This window comes from Heterocephalus glaber, unplaced genomic scaffold, assembly GCF_053883595.1.
Source record: "Heterocephalus glaber isolate CG9 unplaced genomic scaffold, H.glaber_assembly_v1.0 deba00001600, whole genome shotgun sequence".
In the NCBI taxonomy this organism is placed as follows: domain Eukaryota; kingdom Metazoa; phylum Chordata; class Mammalia; order Rodentia; family Bathyergidae; genus Heterocephalus; species Heterocephalus glaber.
In genome coordinates, this window is record NW_028258372.1 from 827,147 (window position 1) to 843,618 (window position 16,472).

The window sequence follows — 16,472 nt, forward strand, 5'->3', positions numbered from 1 at the left end:
GGAATAACTTGTGTAGCTTTTTGTGTCATTGATGCGTTAGTTAGCTTGGGCTGTCCATTTCCAGCATCGCCCCAGGTGGTTGGGTTTTCATTTCATCCGTGCCTGCATTAATAAGTACTCACCAAACAGCTCCGTGTGCTAGGAGGCTTCTGGTTACTGGTAGTGTGACAGTGGACAAAGCAGACAAAGTCCCTACCTTCTTGAAGGTCATCCCTTAAAATTATCTACAGTAGCTTATGCATGTCTCATCATTTTTATAATTCAGACTGGGAAATATAAAAGCACTTGGGCAATCTAGTATCTGAATGATTAAAGTCAGATACTAACTTGGATTTTCTAAAAAAGTATTATGAGGCAATGTTAAGTTCCTTGAGATGTTTATTTTCATGTAAGTACTACAGATCTCTCCCAGAAGATGGCAAAGGTATAGAGGATGTTTGTGTAAACATTTCTACGGATGATAAACTACACAGGAATCCACTGAAATGTTTGTTCTCACTGCATAATCTTTTGATCCGATTCTCTTTTCTCCTTATCTTAAATCTGTGATCATGATTTGTATGAGGAAATCATCCTCTCTTCAGGCACAGCGATACACTTATGTCAGAATTGATGGAAGTTAGTGGAAGACAGTGGAGAATACCTGAGATTAATTCTGTGTGGAAAGCGTGGAGAATATAGTTCACTCATAGAGAGGTGGTAGTGGCTCAAGGTGAGTTTCCATAAAAACAAAATTTAAATGGCAGAAAGTGCATGGTCGTGGAACCATTACTGGCACTAAGTTGCCTAATCTTTTTAATGCGTGGTTTTTGGCTCAATTCTATCACCAAGAGCATTTTAATTGCTATTAGCCCTTAATTTGGTATTGTTGCTTTTAAAGATTGGCAGTTCTATAATGGGGTCAAGTGGGGCGTACCCTTATTTTGGGCTTTTCTGACATTGTGCCAAATGCTGTGTCACCACAGTGATAGAATTTGCTAACAAGATAGGAGGCCTTATATTTTCTGCAGTCATTTGTTAGAAGCCCGCTGAGGTTTTTTTGAAGGGGAATCAGCACTTGTTTGTCCTTCTTTCTGGTAGGAATCCTGTCCTTCGAGCGGGCCATGTGTCCACAAGTGCAGTTCTGACTGCCCAGATTTGTGTCCTCTTCAGATTTCACACCCTGAGTTCTTGATTCTTAAGAGACATTTGATGAAACTGAGTGAGTCTTTCTAATGAGGCATTTTAAATCCTTAACCTAGGATGAATAGGAGGGATGTGCTTCTCGCTGCCTTCTCCATGCAGTGGAAGACAGGAGAAATTTGCTCAGTTATGGGAATTATATTCTCTGCTTGGTAATCTCCCATCCCTGTCCCCATTTCCTGAACAAAGGGTTCCCTTTCACCTGTGTGGGATCTCTTGGCACTGTAGGTCGTTATTTCTTTTCTCTCCAGGAAAAAATGACAGTTCAACTTCCTATGTGTCCAGGGTTATAAAAGGTTTTGCTGTTGAGACTGAGACAGAAAGTGAAAACTCTAAAGGAAGAAAGGACACCAAAAGTTCTTTAAAAATTGCATTTAATAAATGAAGTACCTTCTCCTTTAATCTTAGAGCCTCAGAAGGGATTTGAAAGGGAGAATGGTAGAGAAGCATTTCCATGCCCCAAAATATAAAGCACAATTTTGGCAGAATTCCAGGCAGAGGAAGATACTAGATTCCTAGGCAGTGGGATGCTGCAGGTTTGGTATTTTATCTTTGTTATCTTTGGCGGTTACGGCAACATTTGATGTCCTCGGCAGCTTTTGAAGATGCTATAAGAGAAAATTATTCATTACCACTATTAAAAATCCAGTAAATAGTCTGTGGATTCATGTTGTAGTGTGTTTATGACTTTCTGAAGTTGTTTTTCTCTTTCTTCCTCCTTCCGTTTTTACCTTTAAGATGTATGCAGCAGACTACAGAAATGCTATTACACGGAAATGTTATTACAGAAATGCAGATTACACAAGATGCTGTTTTACTACACAAGCTCTATGTTGTTACAAAGGAGAACTTAATTCTTTTTTTTTTTCTTCTGGTACCAGGGATCAAACTCAGGACCTTGTGCTTGCGAGGCAGGCACGGTGCCACTGAGCTAAATCCCTGGCCCCAGAACTTAATTCTGAAATCAGAAGACTTTGCAGGTCTCCTCAGCCTACTGAGTACCAGTTTGCTCCCATGGAAAAAGGAATCCAGGTACCAGTCTTAAATGGTGGCTGTGGGTAGAAAATGACACAAAGTGACACATGAAAACATTTGGGAAACAATTCTGCACATCTAAGGTACTGTCATTGTTAGTAAATTTTTGAATGCTCTGATCTCTTAATATTTATAGAAATTAAGCTGGAAGTGGTGGTGCACACGTATACCCCAGCACTTCGGAGGCTGAGGCAGAAGGATCACTGTGAGTTTGAGGCCAGCCTAGGCTAGCTACATAGTGACTTCCAGGCCAGTCTGATTTACACAGTGAAACTTTCTCTCAAAAAAAAAATTTACAGGAATTAATAAAAATGCACATTGTGAAGAATTCAAGATTTCTAAAGTGTTTGACAGATAGGGAGTGTGTTTATTCAGTCTTTCAGCGTACTCCAGGAACGTGGTAACATTTCTTTCGGCAGTTTGTCATTGGAGGTCTTAAATAAGACCTCATCACACTTGGCTATAACACTGTCTTATTCTAATATAAATGTACAGTAGAGACCTACTGTGTGCTAGGTTTTTGAGGAGAAACGAAAAGATGAATAAACCAAGTTTATAAAGTAGCCAAGGAGGCAAAATGGGTACACATAATTAAATAATGGCCTCAGAGGGACCATGCTAGGGTAACAAAATACATTGTTAACGCAGAAGGTGGAAGAAATGATTGCCGTCTGCTGACTGGACGCGGTCTGTATATGACGGTATGTGGTGCCTAAAGTTGGGTGGTTTTCGTTTTTTGTTTTGTGGCTGAGTCAGCTGTCTTGGTGTCTTTTTACTCATTGGGTTTCCCTGAGTCAGTAAGTGATCATAATGCTTTTTGCATGACTGTGAAATCCAGTATCATTTTCTCAGTGTGTGAATCATGGAACAGGTGGGCCCTGTCCTCAGGGTACGTTTGGGCCAAGATGGTGCAAAGGAAACACAGTTGGGTTTGTTGTCATGAGAAATGCGTAACTTCTGGGACGGTGAGGTGCTGTCTGAGGGGAAAGGCTGCATGCAATCATATTGGCCAGTTGCAAAGTGGAGTGGGCATTTGTCTCACCACCATTCCATGCTGTGGCAGGTAATGTTAGCAGCTTCCCATTGCTGGGACAAAATACCTTTGATACACAACACAGGGGAGAAAAGGCTTTCTTTGGCTCATGGTTTCAGGGGTTTCAGCCCGTGGTCTTCTGGATCCAAGGCAGAAAAGTCACGGTGGAGGAGCATGGCACAGGAAATCTCCTCATCTCAGGTGGCTGGAAGCAGAGAAAACAGGAAGAGCCACCCCCAGGGGCCCACTTCCTCCTCATAGCACATTCAGCTGTGAACTCATCAGTGGGTTAACCTATCGATGAGGTCAGTGTCCAGTCACTTTCCAAAGCCCCACCTCCGGAGAGGCGTTTTAGGGAAATTTTTGATCCAAATCGTAACAGTCACCCAGGCGGATCTCCAAAGTAACTCCTATACTTTTTACTTCCAAGCATGAATAGTCGTTAACTTGCCAATTCTGTGAGTGTCTCATCTAGCTTTTATGCTTGATTTTTTTTATCACTCAGTATTTTTAGATATTCATTTAATATGGGTCACTGTTGTGGAATTTGATTCCATTGAAGCTGTGTCCATGAGAAGACGTGTGTAAGAGAGCACGGGGCCGAGTGGCACCTGCAGGGTTTAAGCACCAAAGCTGGAAGCCCAGCAATTGGAAAACTGTAAGACTTAGATTGGTCACTAAACACAAGCACCAACCAGAGTTTTCACCAGGCTGGGTTCGCTCTTAATTAGGAACAAAAGTTTGGGGAGGGCCTGGTCACCGTGAGAGGCTTAGCAGACACTGCTCCTGTGAAGGTCCTAGGAGGTCAGGATGGAAGACACCATAGCTGGTAGCTGAAGGCAGGAAGGATTCGCCACCCGTCACTGGGAACCGAAAAGTATCCAGTCGACGGCAGAGCATTCATCCCCTCCCGACACTAACTTAGACTGAGGCTCCCAAGGCTGGCGAGGGTTCCCTCAGGCTGGCTTGTCACTTGCTTTGGGATGGCACTGGCCCTTGTCTTGCTTCTGGATCATAGCAGTTGTGTGCGATTGGGGGACCCGAATGTTCCCTTTGCAGGCACCTGCGGGGACGAAGGGGGAAGCCTGGTGCACGGTGACCTTCTCCTTTACCTCCATCTGCACTGAGACCCGAGGTTACTGCTCTTGGGCCTGGCCGCGTCAGTCTTATGGGTTGAGAATTTCTGTCTTTTCGTTTCTATTTTTATCGTAGTCTCTGGGGATATATAATTAATTACTTTCTTCCATCACCTCATCCATCCATCCACCTCTTACTACGCCTGTAGTCAGTGTTTCCTGCTCGGTTCTGGGACATTATTTTATCCACAGAAAAGTGATGTTTCAGCACTCGCTCCCTGGTGAGCAGGGACGGCCACTACCTAAAGTGGAGGTTCTGAGGAGGGGCCCTGGCCATCCCGAGGCGGCCCTCTTGCGTCCTGTCTGCCACTGTTACTGCGTTTTTCTCCTTCACACCATGTTGCTGACAGAGGTCCTGCTGCTGCGCCAGCCGCTGGGTCACCGGATTTCCAGCTGCGTCTGCCGACTCTTGGCCATGAGCCTGGCTCTTTCCCAGACAGACCCCTGGGCAGCTGACTCCCTGGCTTCCAGATGTTATGGAAGCTCCCCTTTCCCACAGTGGACTCGTAGGTGATGTGATGAACACAGGATTTTCAGGACAGGCAGGTGTGTATTTTGAGCCGATGAGTCAGAGCGTATTTATGACCAGTGTAAGAAGGACAGGCTGCGTATTCCACAGCTGCAGCGGAAGGTGGGGCGTTGGCTGGAGAACACACGAATCCTCCTGGCACCTCTGTTGGTGCCCCTTGTGGCCACCTGCAGGGCGGACTTACTCAGTGCTCCTGGTCCCTGGCTGATATTTATCCCTGAATTGCTCTTCTGCAGTTTGGTAGTTCAGAGCAGCTTGAATCATTTACAGTTAAACAAACGGTGCCCACTAAACTAGTGGGTTTGCTCTTTGCATGCAGACTGACATTTCTGAACCCTCTCTGCTCGGGGCATGACAGATGGCGTCCCAAGAGTTAACATCAGAAGCCCCGGGTGTGAAGGGACCCAGCTTGTCCCTGCCTCCCTCATCCGTGTCAGTATTTCATCCACTCAGATGCAGTGCCGAGCGCCTGCCTGGGCAGCGAGGAGACCGAGGTGGAGCAGGGCCGGTGGCAGTCGGGCTGGGCGTTTGGGGAGAACATGGCTTCGGCTGGGCTGGAGGACGGAGGGTGTATGAGGCGGCGGGGACAGGAGGGAGTGAGGACTGGCTCTCCGAGAGCCTGCGCTGTACAGGAGTGTGGGCTTTGTCACCATCACGGGGCCTTTCGTTCTCTTTTTTGTTTTAAGATACAGATTATACATACACACGTAATATATACGTACTGCCATTTTAATCAGTTTCATACCGGGAATCGAACTCAGGTCCTTGTGCTTGCGAGGCAAGTGGCAGAACCACTGAGCTAAATCCCCGGGCCTCCATTTTAATCATTTTAAAATCATACATTGAAGTCGTTTTTGGCATAGTCGCAAAGTCGTGCGACTCTCTCCAGTCTCTGATTTCAAAGCATGAGTCATTCTTTATCCTCCCCATCCTCCAGCCGCTGGTAAACACCAAACTCATTTTCTCTTTCTGTGGGTTTACTTATTCTGGGCATTTCACGTAAATGAAGTCATACAAAATGTGGTTTTTGTGTGTGGCATCTTGTACTTAGCATAATGTTTCAGAGTTCCACCAGGATGTAGCATGTATCCATGCTCTACTCCTTTTTGTGGCTAAATAATATTCTATTGTTTGGACAGGCTACCGTTTTGTTTATTCATTCATCAGTTAGTGGACACGGGATTGTTTTCCATTTTTGGCTGCTGTGAGCAGTGTTGGTATTTACATACATGTTTTTGTGTGAACATCTGTTTTCACTGTTCTCGAGGGTAACTGGTGGGTCACGTGATCGTTGAGTTTGACTTTTTGAGGAACTGAACATACTTGGCTTCCATGTTTACATCAAACGCTTTAGTGCATTTTTTTTTCCTTTCTGAGGGTAAATAGTCTACTTCTATTGTCTTGTTTCCCTAGTTCAAGGTATTGCATCCCGCAGCAGCCCTTTCGGGCTCCTTCCTGCCCTGGAGAGACGATTGTGGGAGGAATCTGCCCGATGGCAGGAGTGATGTCTGTGCCGCACTGCAGAAAACGAGCTTTCCTTTTTTAAACAGACCCCTGATGAAATGACAGGCTGTTATTGGGGAATTTATTGTGCTTCTAAATCGTCCCTGCATTCCCTGTAATTTGTTATAATTAATGCAGGAGTTCAGGAGCAGTGGGCAGACGTCATGCCGAGGCATGCCCGTGCGTGGCAGCGCCTCACTGTCACTGGGCTGTTCTCACTGCTCCGCGGGGCCTGTGTGTGTTGGTGTGCATTTAAGCAAACATTCCCCTTTTAGGAAAGAATTGCAATCCTTTGACTCATTGAAACTTAAGGAGTCTCGGGGAGAGGGGAGCCGCCTCTGTCAATGGAGGCATTTATTGATCAGTGGACGTCGGAAGCTTTCGGCACTGAACTCTTGGGAAGGAAATTGTGTCCGTGTGCGTTTGGGGGTGTGCGAGGTGTTTCAGTCTTCACGCGTGCACACAGGTTCACTTGTGGCATGGCAAAGGCCAGAAGGAAAACTTTCCCTTTTAGGGTTATCTTTGTCCTGGTTAATAGCGCTAGGCTTTTCCTTCGGTTTGTTGTTTTCTTGTGGGGTGGTTCCATTTTGCAGGGCTGCAGCAGCTTGGCCTTGTGTCTTGATGGACCGTGCAGTCGGACGTGCATTGAAGAGAAAAGCTTTTAGGGAGCGCAGGGACCAGAGACCTAACACCGATTAGACTTGGGAGGCCTAGAGTGAAATTCCCCCCAAGGGTTTGGAGGACCGAGGGATGGAGGGAGAAGGCGTCTTCGGTCTGTCTGGTTGCACACCTGTGAAGGACTGTGTGTGTGATTCTGGCAGCCGGATCTTGCGGGCCACCCTGCCCATTATCCGGACTTAGGGCCAGGATGCCCTGTTGAATGGGTGGAATGTGCTCTTTCTCTCCTGCTCCTCGGTGGAGAATTACTCTCCTCTGCTTTCCTGGGTCTCAGGGTTCCAGGACAGCTTGTCCTCTGTCTTCTCTCTTTTGTCTTTTATAGTAGAGAAACCTCCACATTTGTTTCTTATTTGTACAACGCAGCATTGGCCAGAGAAGGCCGTGCTGTCTGGTGCTTTGGTACATTTTGCACTGTCCCGGGAGAGCTGAGCTCCAGCACATTCCCTCGAGAGTCTTCTGGTGTTGCTGGTCATGCAAGATTTTTTTTTTTTTAGCAAGGAACGGGCATTTCCAGTCTTAGCTTGCTCTTGGTAAGAACAGTGGCAAACACTCCGAGCCTCCAGATGTTTCGTGGCAAGGCTTCAGAGACTGAGGCCTGTAAGGACGACCCTCTCCCCCAACTGCCCCTCCCTCCTGCCCTGTGGTTGGGGAGATAAGTTAGTTTGAGCTGCAGAGGAGGGGTACAGGGAGCCCCAAGATGGGCCTGGCGGTGCTGTGGCCACGTCACACCTCACACAGGGCTCCTGCCCGCCTGTTCCTCTCTGGAGGAGCATTTTCGCTCTTCCCAGGGCTTCTTGGTTGGTAGGGGTAGAGGTGGGAACGCTGTCCCTGCAGCTTCGTCAGGTGCAGTTAAGGTAGCAACAGAAATGAATCCACATGACTTCCTGTGATCCAGAATGTGGAAGCTGCTCCCCGAAGGAGTCAGCAGAGACACGGGGGACACTGCTGGTGAACTCCATTTTATCCATCTATTTATTATTTATTTATTGAGTCAGGGTCTTGCTACGTAGTCCAGGCTTGCCTTGAACTCGCTATGGAGCCCAAGTTGGCCTCAGACTTTGTGGTGATCCTCCTGCCTCAGCCTCCTAAGTGCTGGAATTATAGGTCCGTGCCACCATGCCTGGCTGCATTTTGCTTTTCAGAGATAGCCTGCGCGTGGCTCTACATGGAATGAAACGCCCAGTTCCCGCCTGCGGCTTCGTCTGAGTGGGAGCTGCCACCTAAGACCCGCTGCTAGGAGTTTGTGTGTAGGGACTGGGACCTCAGGAACATGGCCTGCCATAGCGATTTGCAGAGAAGCTCCGCATTTCAGTGTCTGCCTCAGGTCCCAGTCACCGTCAGCAAGGCCGGCTGGAGAAGGCTGGGTCCTCCTAAACATCACTGGCTGTGCCGCTTGTCTGTGAACTTCAGTGAAATTGAGGGCTCCCCGGTCTGGCGCAAAAGGGAGTCAGAGTCTTCATGCTGCCTCTGCTGTCAGCCAGGCTCTGGGGGTCCTGAGTGGATGTAGCCTTGCCTTTCAGAAGCAGCGTTAACCAGGTGTAGTGGCGAACGCCTGTAATCCCAGCTCTCAGGAGGCTGAGGCAGGAGGATTGCTGTGAGTTCGAGGCCACCCTGTGCTACACAGGGAGACCCTGTCTCCAAAAGAAAAAAAGCAGTGTTACCTTGAGTTAGTCATCAAGTCACTCTCCTCTTTCTATACAGTTTCCTGTTCTAGGCGCAAAAGGGCTGGAGTTGAAATTTTAAAAGCCTTGGTTTGTGAAATAGCTTAGTGCGACCGTGCTGCAGCTGTGCCTGACTGCTGCATCTCCAGGGCCTTTGCAAAGAGAGGCTTCCCACCTGTGGGCTGTGGGCCCACTGAGGCTGAGCTCCCAGGGCTCCCTGAGCAGCAGCCCCTTCCTGGCCCTGCAGGTCTCAGGACAGCGGGCTGCAGTTCCTCACTCCCGGAGCAACATCATTGCTGCTGCAGCGTCATTGCTGCTGCGCCTTCCCGGGGACAGTGAGGGCTGAGGCTGGCAGGTCCGACAGTCTGCTGTCACCAGTGGCCCTGCCTGTGCCGGTTCTACCCACGCAGGCGCTACTGCTGGCCTGGCAGTGTGGGCCTCACTTTGCAGGACACCATGAGGGATTTCGCCATGCGTGGGCAACGAAACAGGGCTCCCTGTTTCTGCAAGGGAAACAGATAAATTCCCCATATGTGAATTAAAAGCAGAGGCGAGGGCCGGGCATTTAGCTCAGTGGTTCTGCTGCCTGCCTCACAAGCACAAGGACCCGAGTTCGATCCCCAGTACCAAAAAAACCCCAAAAAACCAGAAGCGGAGATGAAAGACCTTAGCAATTCTTCTCCATATGTTGAAGCTCATACGTGCTTTGGGCCGGAATTTTGAAAGAGTTCTTTGCTACTTCTGTCAGAACCACTGGATGCTCTATTGATTTGCAACCATATGGCTTTAAAAAAACCTTTCTTTTCAAAATCTTAAGAGGAGAAAGGAACTTGGAAAGGTCCCTGATTTTGTTGCCGTGGGACAGGAATATTTCAGATAGGCAGGGGCTCTGGGGACAAGGTCCCGACACCTACCAGGTCCCATTTGTAATGATTATCAGGAATTGTTACAAACACTTTCCTGTTTAACCCAGAGAAACCTGAATTTAATCAACAAATGAGTCTTCAAACACAAAAGTTTGAAAAGAGAAACTGTCTTTATTCAACAAGCATAATTACATCCACCGGTTCTTAGGAGAATTCGAACCTCAGACCAGGCATCGGACATTAACAAGGCAGGTGGACGATATCCAGGTCTTTGAATATGAAAAATACTAAAAAGTTTTCCTTGTGAGCTCGGAATTTCAAAGAGAATCTCTTTGGAAAGTTGGCAAATACTTTCCTGGCACGAGGACTGGTTTTTTTGGTTTTCGTTGTTTTCCTTTTCCCCTCCATGCAAAGCCATGGCAGGGTGGAGTATATGTCCATGAAATTGCATGTTTCCAAAATAGGATTCACGGTTATATTTTACTGCTGGTATAATTGAATCTTGAATCAAAACTGAGTAGAACCCAAGCATTCTAAAAATAGAATTTCGGCTCATATTCCTGACTCTCTTCTTCACATGGGATATGCTCTTTATATTTTATGAAAGTGCTTTTTGTGTAGAAGTGTCTCAGCCAACCCACTTCCACGGCAGCCTGAATTTTGCCCTTGGTGCTGCAAACTTCTGTAGTCAGAGTCAAAGTCAGTCTCATGTGGCAAGATCTCTGTGTCGTTACTGCCGCCCACAGCCCCTTGTCGTCTGGGAGGCTTCCAGGAGAGCGCTCGGCTTTCTTCAGCTCCTGAGTTTCTGTCCCTGAGCACTCCACGGCCAGGAGCTCTGCAGAAGGGAACGGGACTCACCGTGCCCTGGGTTAGGCTGGATCTGGAATAGAGCTTTGCTCGGTGTTGGAGGTGAAAGTTAGGGGCAGCCAGCTAAGGAAAACTGGAGCTCTCATTCTGGCAGAGCCTGTGGGGTAGTTGATGGAGGTCTATCTCTGAAGGAGTCCGCTGATAAATGAACAATCATTGGTGACCACTTCACCTCCAACGTGATGTATAAAAAGGCTGTGGCTGGGATAAGCTCTTGCCAGGTTTTATTCCTGGGCCCTTGAGCTCTGAACCCTGAGGTGGTGCACTGTGGAAATCTGGTGGCAGTGGTCCCGAAGGGGCTGTGCAGCTCCGAACGGCAGAGGCTGCCTTAGCTTTCTCCAGATCCCCCCAACAGCCAGCAGACCTCAGCTCCCAGGAAGGGCTTCACAAAAACAACACACGCTGTATTATATCCACCATCTCCCGGCCTCATAGAGCAGAAAATAAGTGGAAAATACCCAGGATGGGAAGGAACGATGTCGCATAGAAAAGACGCGAGCACCACAGGGTTGCTAGGATGAGGTGATGGTTCACCTCGAGATTTCTGGCCTTGAGATTTTGTTTTCTGGGGTGTTGAGTGTTGAGACCCCTGTTACACACCTTTCTGAGGAGGCTTTATGCTTCCTTCCAGTCGTGGGATTCCTCTTTTGGAGTCTTTTTTTTTTTTGGTACCGGGGATCGAACTCAGGTCCTTGCACTTGCAAGGCAGGTGGCGGCTCTTTTGGATTCTTGCAGGGTTTTTGTTTGTTTGTTTGAGAAATCCTTTGACCTCATGGAGGAAAAGCCCAGTGGGACCCTCAGGCAGTGTCCAGGAAGAAGTGAACACTTTTCTTGTCGGCCTTTTGTTCTCATTCCCCCCATTTTGAAAGTAGGGTCTTCAGATGCGAAGCGGCTCACCTTCAAGGATGTACTAGCTTTCTAGGTAAACTCTTGGAACTTAAAAGAGGTTTTTGTGGGGACCTAGCCGCTTAGAGGAACCATGGACCAAAGGTCGTGATGGTGAAATCAGAGTTGCCTGTGGCACAGAGGGGATACCGGCCTCTGGAAGCCAGTGGGGACATTTGTCAGACTCAATCATTAATGTGATCCAGCGATGGGTACAGGAAGTAAGATGACTGATCAACAGGGGACCTTGGAAAGTGATTATGAATTTGTCAGATGGAAGACCAGGTAAGGGTAGGAGAAGAAGGTTATTTTTCTATTCCCTACTAAGTTTCATTAACATGGATTTTTAGGTGACTCCCAGTATTTGCCCTTCTGATGTGAGTCTGGGTTTTTTCACTGAGGATTGACGTGGCTGTCTTTGTGTTGTCCTGCAGGCCCAAGAGGAAAGAAGTGAGGGCTGGGTGGGGTGTGGCGGAGAGGTCAGTTCCTTCCCTGGGGCAGACTGCAGACTGAAGCGTTGTGATCCTGTGCCGATGCTGGGGAACCCTCAGCTCAAACTGCCTGTCTCCAGAAAGACTGGGCTTTGGTCACCCCTGGTTTTCCTGGATTGGGATGTCCAGGTTATATGGAAATAAGTATTACAGTTATCAGATGGGTTGTCAGCGTTAGCCAAGAAGTAATGCTGGACAGGTGTGACTTGAAAAGGTGACAGGTATGTAAGGGTGTGGTCGGAGGACATGATCTCCTGGGAGGAAATGTATGTGGTGTGGAGATTTCTAATGTCTAGAGCGTTGTGTGATTGTAGTTTTATCGGCAAGGAAGCAGCACCCTGCCTGAGCCTCTGGTCAGAGGCTTCATTCTGTCTGCTGTATTTCAGGTAGAAAAGTTGCATTCGGTCCGATTTTGAGGAGTCACAGATATGTATGGTAAAGTCTAGCTCTGAAAAGCTCCATCCTGTACCTTAGCAGAGTTCCAAATTATTTGACCCATTGGTGATCTGCCCTATGAAACTTCTGCATTTAAAAGGTGGCACAGAAGTTTCTAGGATGTGTTCAGGAAGTGCACACTGGAATGTAGCTTTGACTCTGACATCTGGCGCGCATGTCCAGATTCAGAACAGTGATTTCACTCGTGGTATCCGTTAGGTAGAACCGGTCCTTATCAGTAGCTGCTCCCGTCTGTCCACAAGCGCTTGGATGCGAGTGCTCTCAGACTCGGAATGAACAGGAAGTGGCAGTGAGACACCAAACAGAGACAAGCCCAGGCCCAGGTCGCTTTCCATCGTGCGGAGATGGCCTTTGTCAGCACCCCGTGTGTCTTGCTGCGCACGCTGGGTTTTGCATCCAGGGATCTGTGTGTTATGGAAGCATGTTCCCAGCACGCGTGATAAAGGTGCCTCTTCCTCTATTCCCATGAACAGATACCAGTATTACCTGCAAGTCAAAAAAGACGTGCTCGAAGGGCGGTTACGGTGTTCACTGGAGCAGGTGATCCGGCTGGCCGGCTTGGCAGTGCAAGGTAAGACGTTCGTGCCCAGCGTGTGACCTTCTGCTTCTGTGCCAGTGTGGTGCTGCTGGCTTCTCGGAGTGGAAAGTCACATTTGCTGAAAGCATCCTTTGAGAACGCTCCCTTGTTATTTCGAGATAGCGTACGTTAAAATGAAAAGTGAGTGATTTGGGGTGGAAGGACAGTGGATTTCTCCAAGCTGTTTACGAATGGCTCATGCTTGTATAATTACAGCTGGATTTGAAGAATAGCAGCTTTTATCCTGCCTTTAATTCAAGCTACATTTCAGCGTTTGTGGAACATTTTCTCAGAATTTTTCCACTGCGAATGTGGCCATAATCTGTGGGTTGATGGTGGAAATGGGTTACTGTCCCGGCTTCCGGAGCAATTGCTTTAACCATCGTTGTGGAATTTATTCTAGTAGAGTCAGAGATAAATGTGAGATCCACGATGGTCACGTGAAACAACCCATGTGAACTGCAGTAAATTCGTGTTTCAACCTGCCCTATTTGGGTTTATCAGCTGGCTGTGTTTTTTTTGGTACTGGAGATCGAACTCGGGACCTTGCACTTGTGAGGCAGGCACCAGAACCACTGGGCTAAAGCGCTGGCTGTTTTTTATCTTCTCTACGTGCATGAGTAGGTGTGTATGTGTGCATGTGTGTGTGTGTTACTTGTTGAGTGGTGGCTTAATTGCCACTAGTCATATTGTAAGCGAGATAGAAATATAATTTTTGATGGGGAGTCCTGATTTTCTTGAAATTCAACTGCCAGCAGCTGAGTCCTTGCTGTGTGGATGGTTGGTTTAGAAGCTGTGAAGCGAACTTCCCATCTCACACTTGGAACTGAAGTTGAACCTTTTAAGTTCTAAATATCTGGAAATCAGTCCGTCCCCCCCCCCCCCCGCCTCTTTCTTCCTGTGGTGTGGTAATTTCTGCTGGGCATCCCATTTCTGCAGAGTTAGCTCCTGTTCATACTCTGTGGATAGAAATGACAAGCTACATTGTATCACAACTGTCTACTTGGGGACTGGAAAGGGAAGAATCCGTGGCTAGTTAAGATAGAAATACCACTGGTAGCATCATTAAAAAATGGAACACCCATCTCGCATAGACAAAGGATTGAGAACATCCAGTATGTACCTCAGCTTCAAATTAGATCCCTCTCCTTTTGAAAAGCTTTGATTGAACGACATCAGAAATATAAGCTGTGGGGCTGGGAATTTAGCTCATTGGTGCTGCTGCCTGCCTCGCAAGTGGAAGGTCCTGAGTTCGATCCCTGGTATCAAAAAAAAAGAAAAGAAAAGAAATAGAAGCTGTGATGGAAGGCATTAACTGATGACTGAACTTGAAAATAGCAGTGAGCCAGTTTTGTCTTTTTGTTTTTTCTTTTTGAGACAGGGTCTCACTGTGAAGTTCAGGCTGGCCTTGAACTTGCAGCGATCCTCCTGCCTCAGCCCCCCAAGTGCTGGGATCACAGGCGTGCGCCTCCACACCCAGCTGGCTTTGCTCTTCTTGGCTGCTGTGACTAATCAATAATAAGTTACGTGCTACCAAGTACATTTGCAGGTCCATCTTTGCTGTCTTGGCGAGTTCTGTAGGTTGACTCGGTGACTATATGTAGCTAGTCATTCTGTAGCTATTCTTACCTTACAAATACCTTAATCCATTTCTTTTGGATGCTAACTCTGTAACACGAAATCAGAATTCCACGTCTTCATCTCACGTGTGCGCCAGGAGACCCTTGTGAAAACAGGGCTGGGCAGACTCTTTGGCATCTTGCGACATGTGAAGTTGTTCAGGAGGTGTAAAGATGTTCAGGGTTGCATGCCAAGGGTGCTTTACAATGGGAATTTCCAGCTGCAGACACAGGAGCAGACACAGATGGGCCTGGCCATGCAGTTCTGCAAATTAACCTCGAGTTAAAATACCCCCTTGACAGAGATCTTAAGAGATGGACCAAGGCATGTTCTACAAAGAGAAATACAGGTTTGTTTTAAATTCTTAAAATAGCCTTTAGGAATGGCTTTCATATTTCTCCATTCTTGCCAGAAATTGTGTAGTGGTGTTCACGTGTTGATGTTTGCTGTTGCTGGGTAAAGGTAGTAACTACATCAAACACATCTTTGACACTGTTTTTATGTAATAGTGGTGCAGAAATGGAAGAAGGAAGAGTGTAGTAGGTGGTGACAGGTTTGCCCTATTTTATTCCAGCTTTAATTTCATGTAATAACTGTGACTCTTCCCTCATTCTTTTCTTCTCAGCTGACTTTGGAGACTATAATCAATTTGATTCTCAAGATTTCCTCCGAGAGTATGTGCTATTTCCTATGGTAAGTGTGACTTCTTTTTTTCTTAATGTTCTGCCTTCTTTGTATATTTCATCCTTTCCTTTGAAAATGTCAGAGAATGTTACAGACACATGTTCCCTGGAGAGGAACGTTCACACATTTATAAAGTAGGGACAAGTTTTACAAAACACATTGAGAAAGTAAAGATGCTTCTTTCTGCCCCAAGACACTTGTTGGCATATGGAGATGCCACTGGTTTTTGTGTTGATTTTTTTTTTTTGACCTGCCACTTTACTGAATTTGTTTATCAACTGTAACAGTTTTTGGTGGAATCTCTGAGAGTCTTTTTTAATATATAAAATCATATAGTGAGAAAATAGAAACAATTTTATTTCTTCCTTTCCTGTTCAGATCCTTTTTCTTGCCTGGTGGTTCTGGCTGGGGCTTCTGGTCCTGTGTTGAGTGGACTGGGATGTCACTCAGAAGAGAGCACTTATGCAGTATGCGTGGGGTCCTGGGTTCAGTCCCCAGCACTGGGAAAACAAACACCCCCTCAGGAGTAAACATACTCAATGATCTGAAAGAGCTGTGTACTGAAAACTATAAAACATTCATGAAGGCAGTTGAGATAACACAAATGGCAAGATATCTCGTATTCACGAATTGGAAGAATCAGTATTGTTAAAATGTCCATGTGACCCCCAGCAATCTCCAGATTTAATGGAATCCCCATCAAAATTCCAGTGTCAGAAGTAGAATAAACAATGCTGAAATTCATAACGAACCCTAAAAGACCCAAAAGAGCTAGAGTCCTCTTGAACAGAAGTAACAAAGCTGGAGGATCACATTGCCTGACTTCAAACTGTGTTACAGAGCTCTTCTGAATAAAGCAGTATGGCACATGGCACAGGCAAAAAAGCAGACAGTTACCACTCAAATAGGATGGGGAGCAGAACAATAAATCCACACAGCTGCAATCAGTTGATTATTTAAAAAGAGGCCAAGAATAGGGCTGGGGATTTAGCTCAGTGGTTCCACCGCCTGCCTCGCAAGTGCAAGGACCCGAGTTTGATCCCTGGTACCAAAAAAGAAAAAAAAAGGCCAAGAACACACAATCAGTAAAGACTAGTCTCTTCAGTAAATGGTGTTGGGAAAACAGGCTATCCACATGGAAGGAATGAAACTGGGCTGCTGTCTCACCTGTTACGCATAAATCAACTCCAAATGGATTGAAGATTTTGATATCAGACTCGAAACTGTGAAACTGTCCAAAGGAAACAGGAAGAGCGATACAACATTGGT

The 16,472-nt window shown here is 46.7% G+C and overlaps 1 protein-coding gene across 3 annotated transcripts in view; it reads left to right on the top strand.

Annotated features, from left to right (window-relative positions):
• Ptpn14 (protein tyrosine phosphatase non-receptor type 14) overlaps positions 1-16,472 on the top strand; it is a 136,383-nt gene that overhangs the window by 77,288 nt on the left and 42,623 nt on the right. For all 3 annotated transcript variants that reach the window (XM_013075371.3, XM_087194237.1, XM_087194236.1), the window contains exons 4-5: positions 12,796-12,893; positions 15,145-15,212. In XM_013075371.3, the coding sequence (XP_012930825.1) occupies positions 12,796-12,893; positions 15,145-15,212 (166 nt within the window). The remainder of the gene's footprint in view (positions 1-12,795; positions 12,894-15,144; positions 15,213-16,472) is intronic.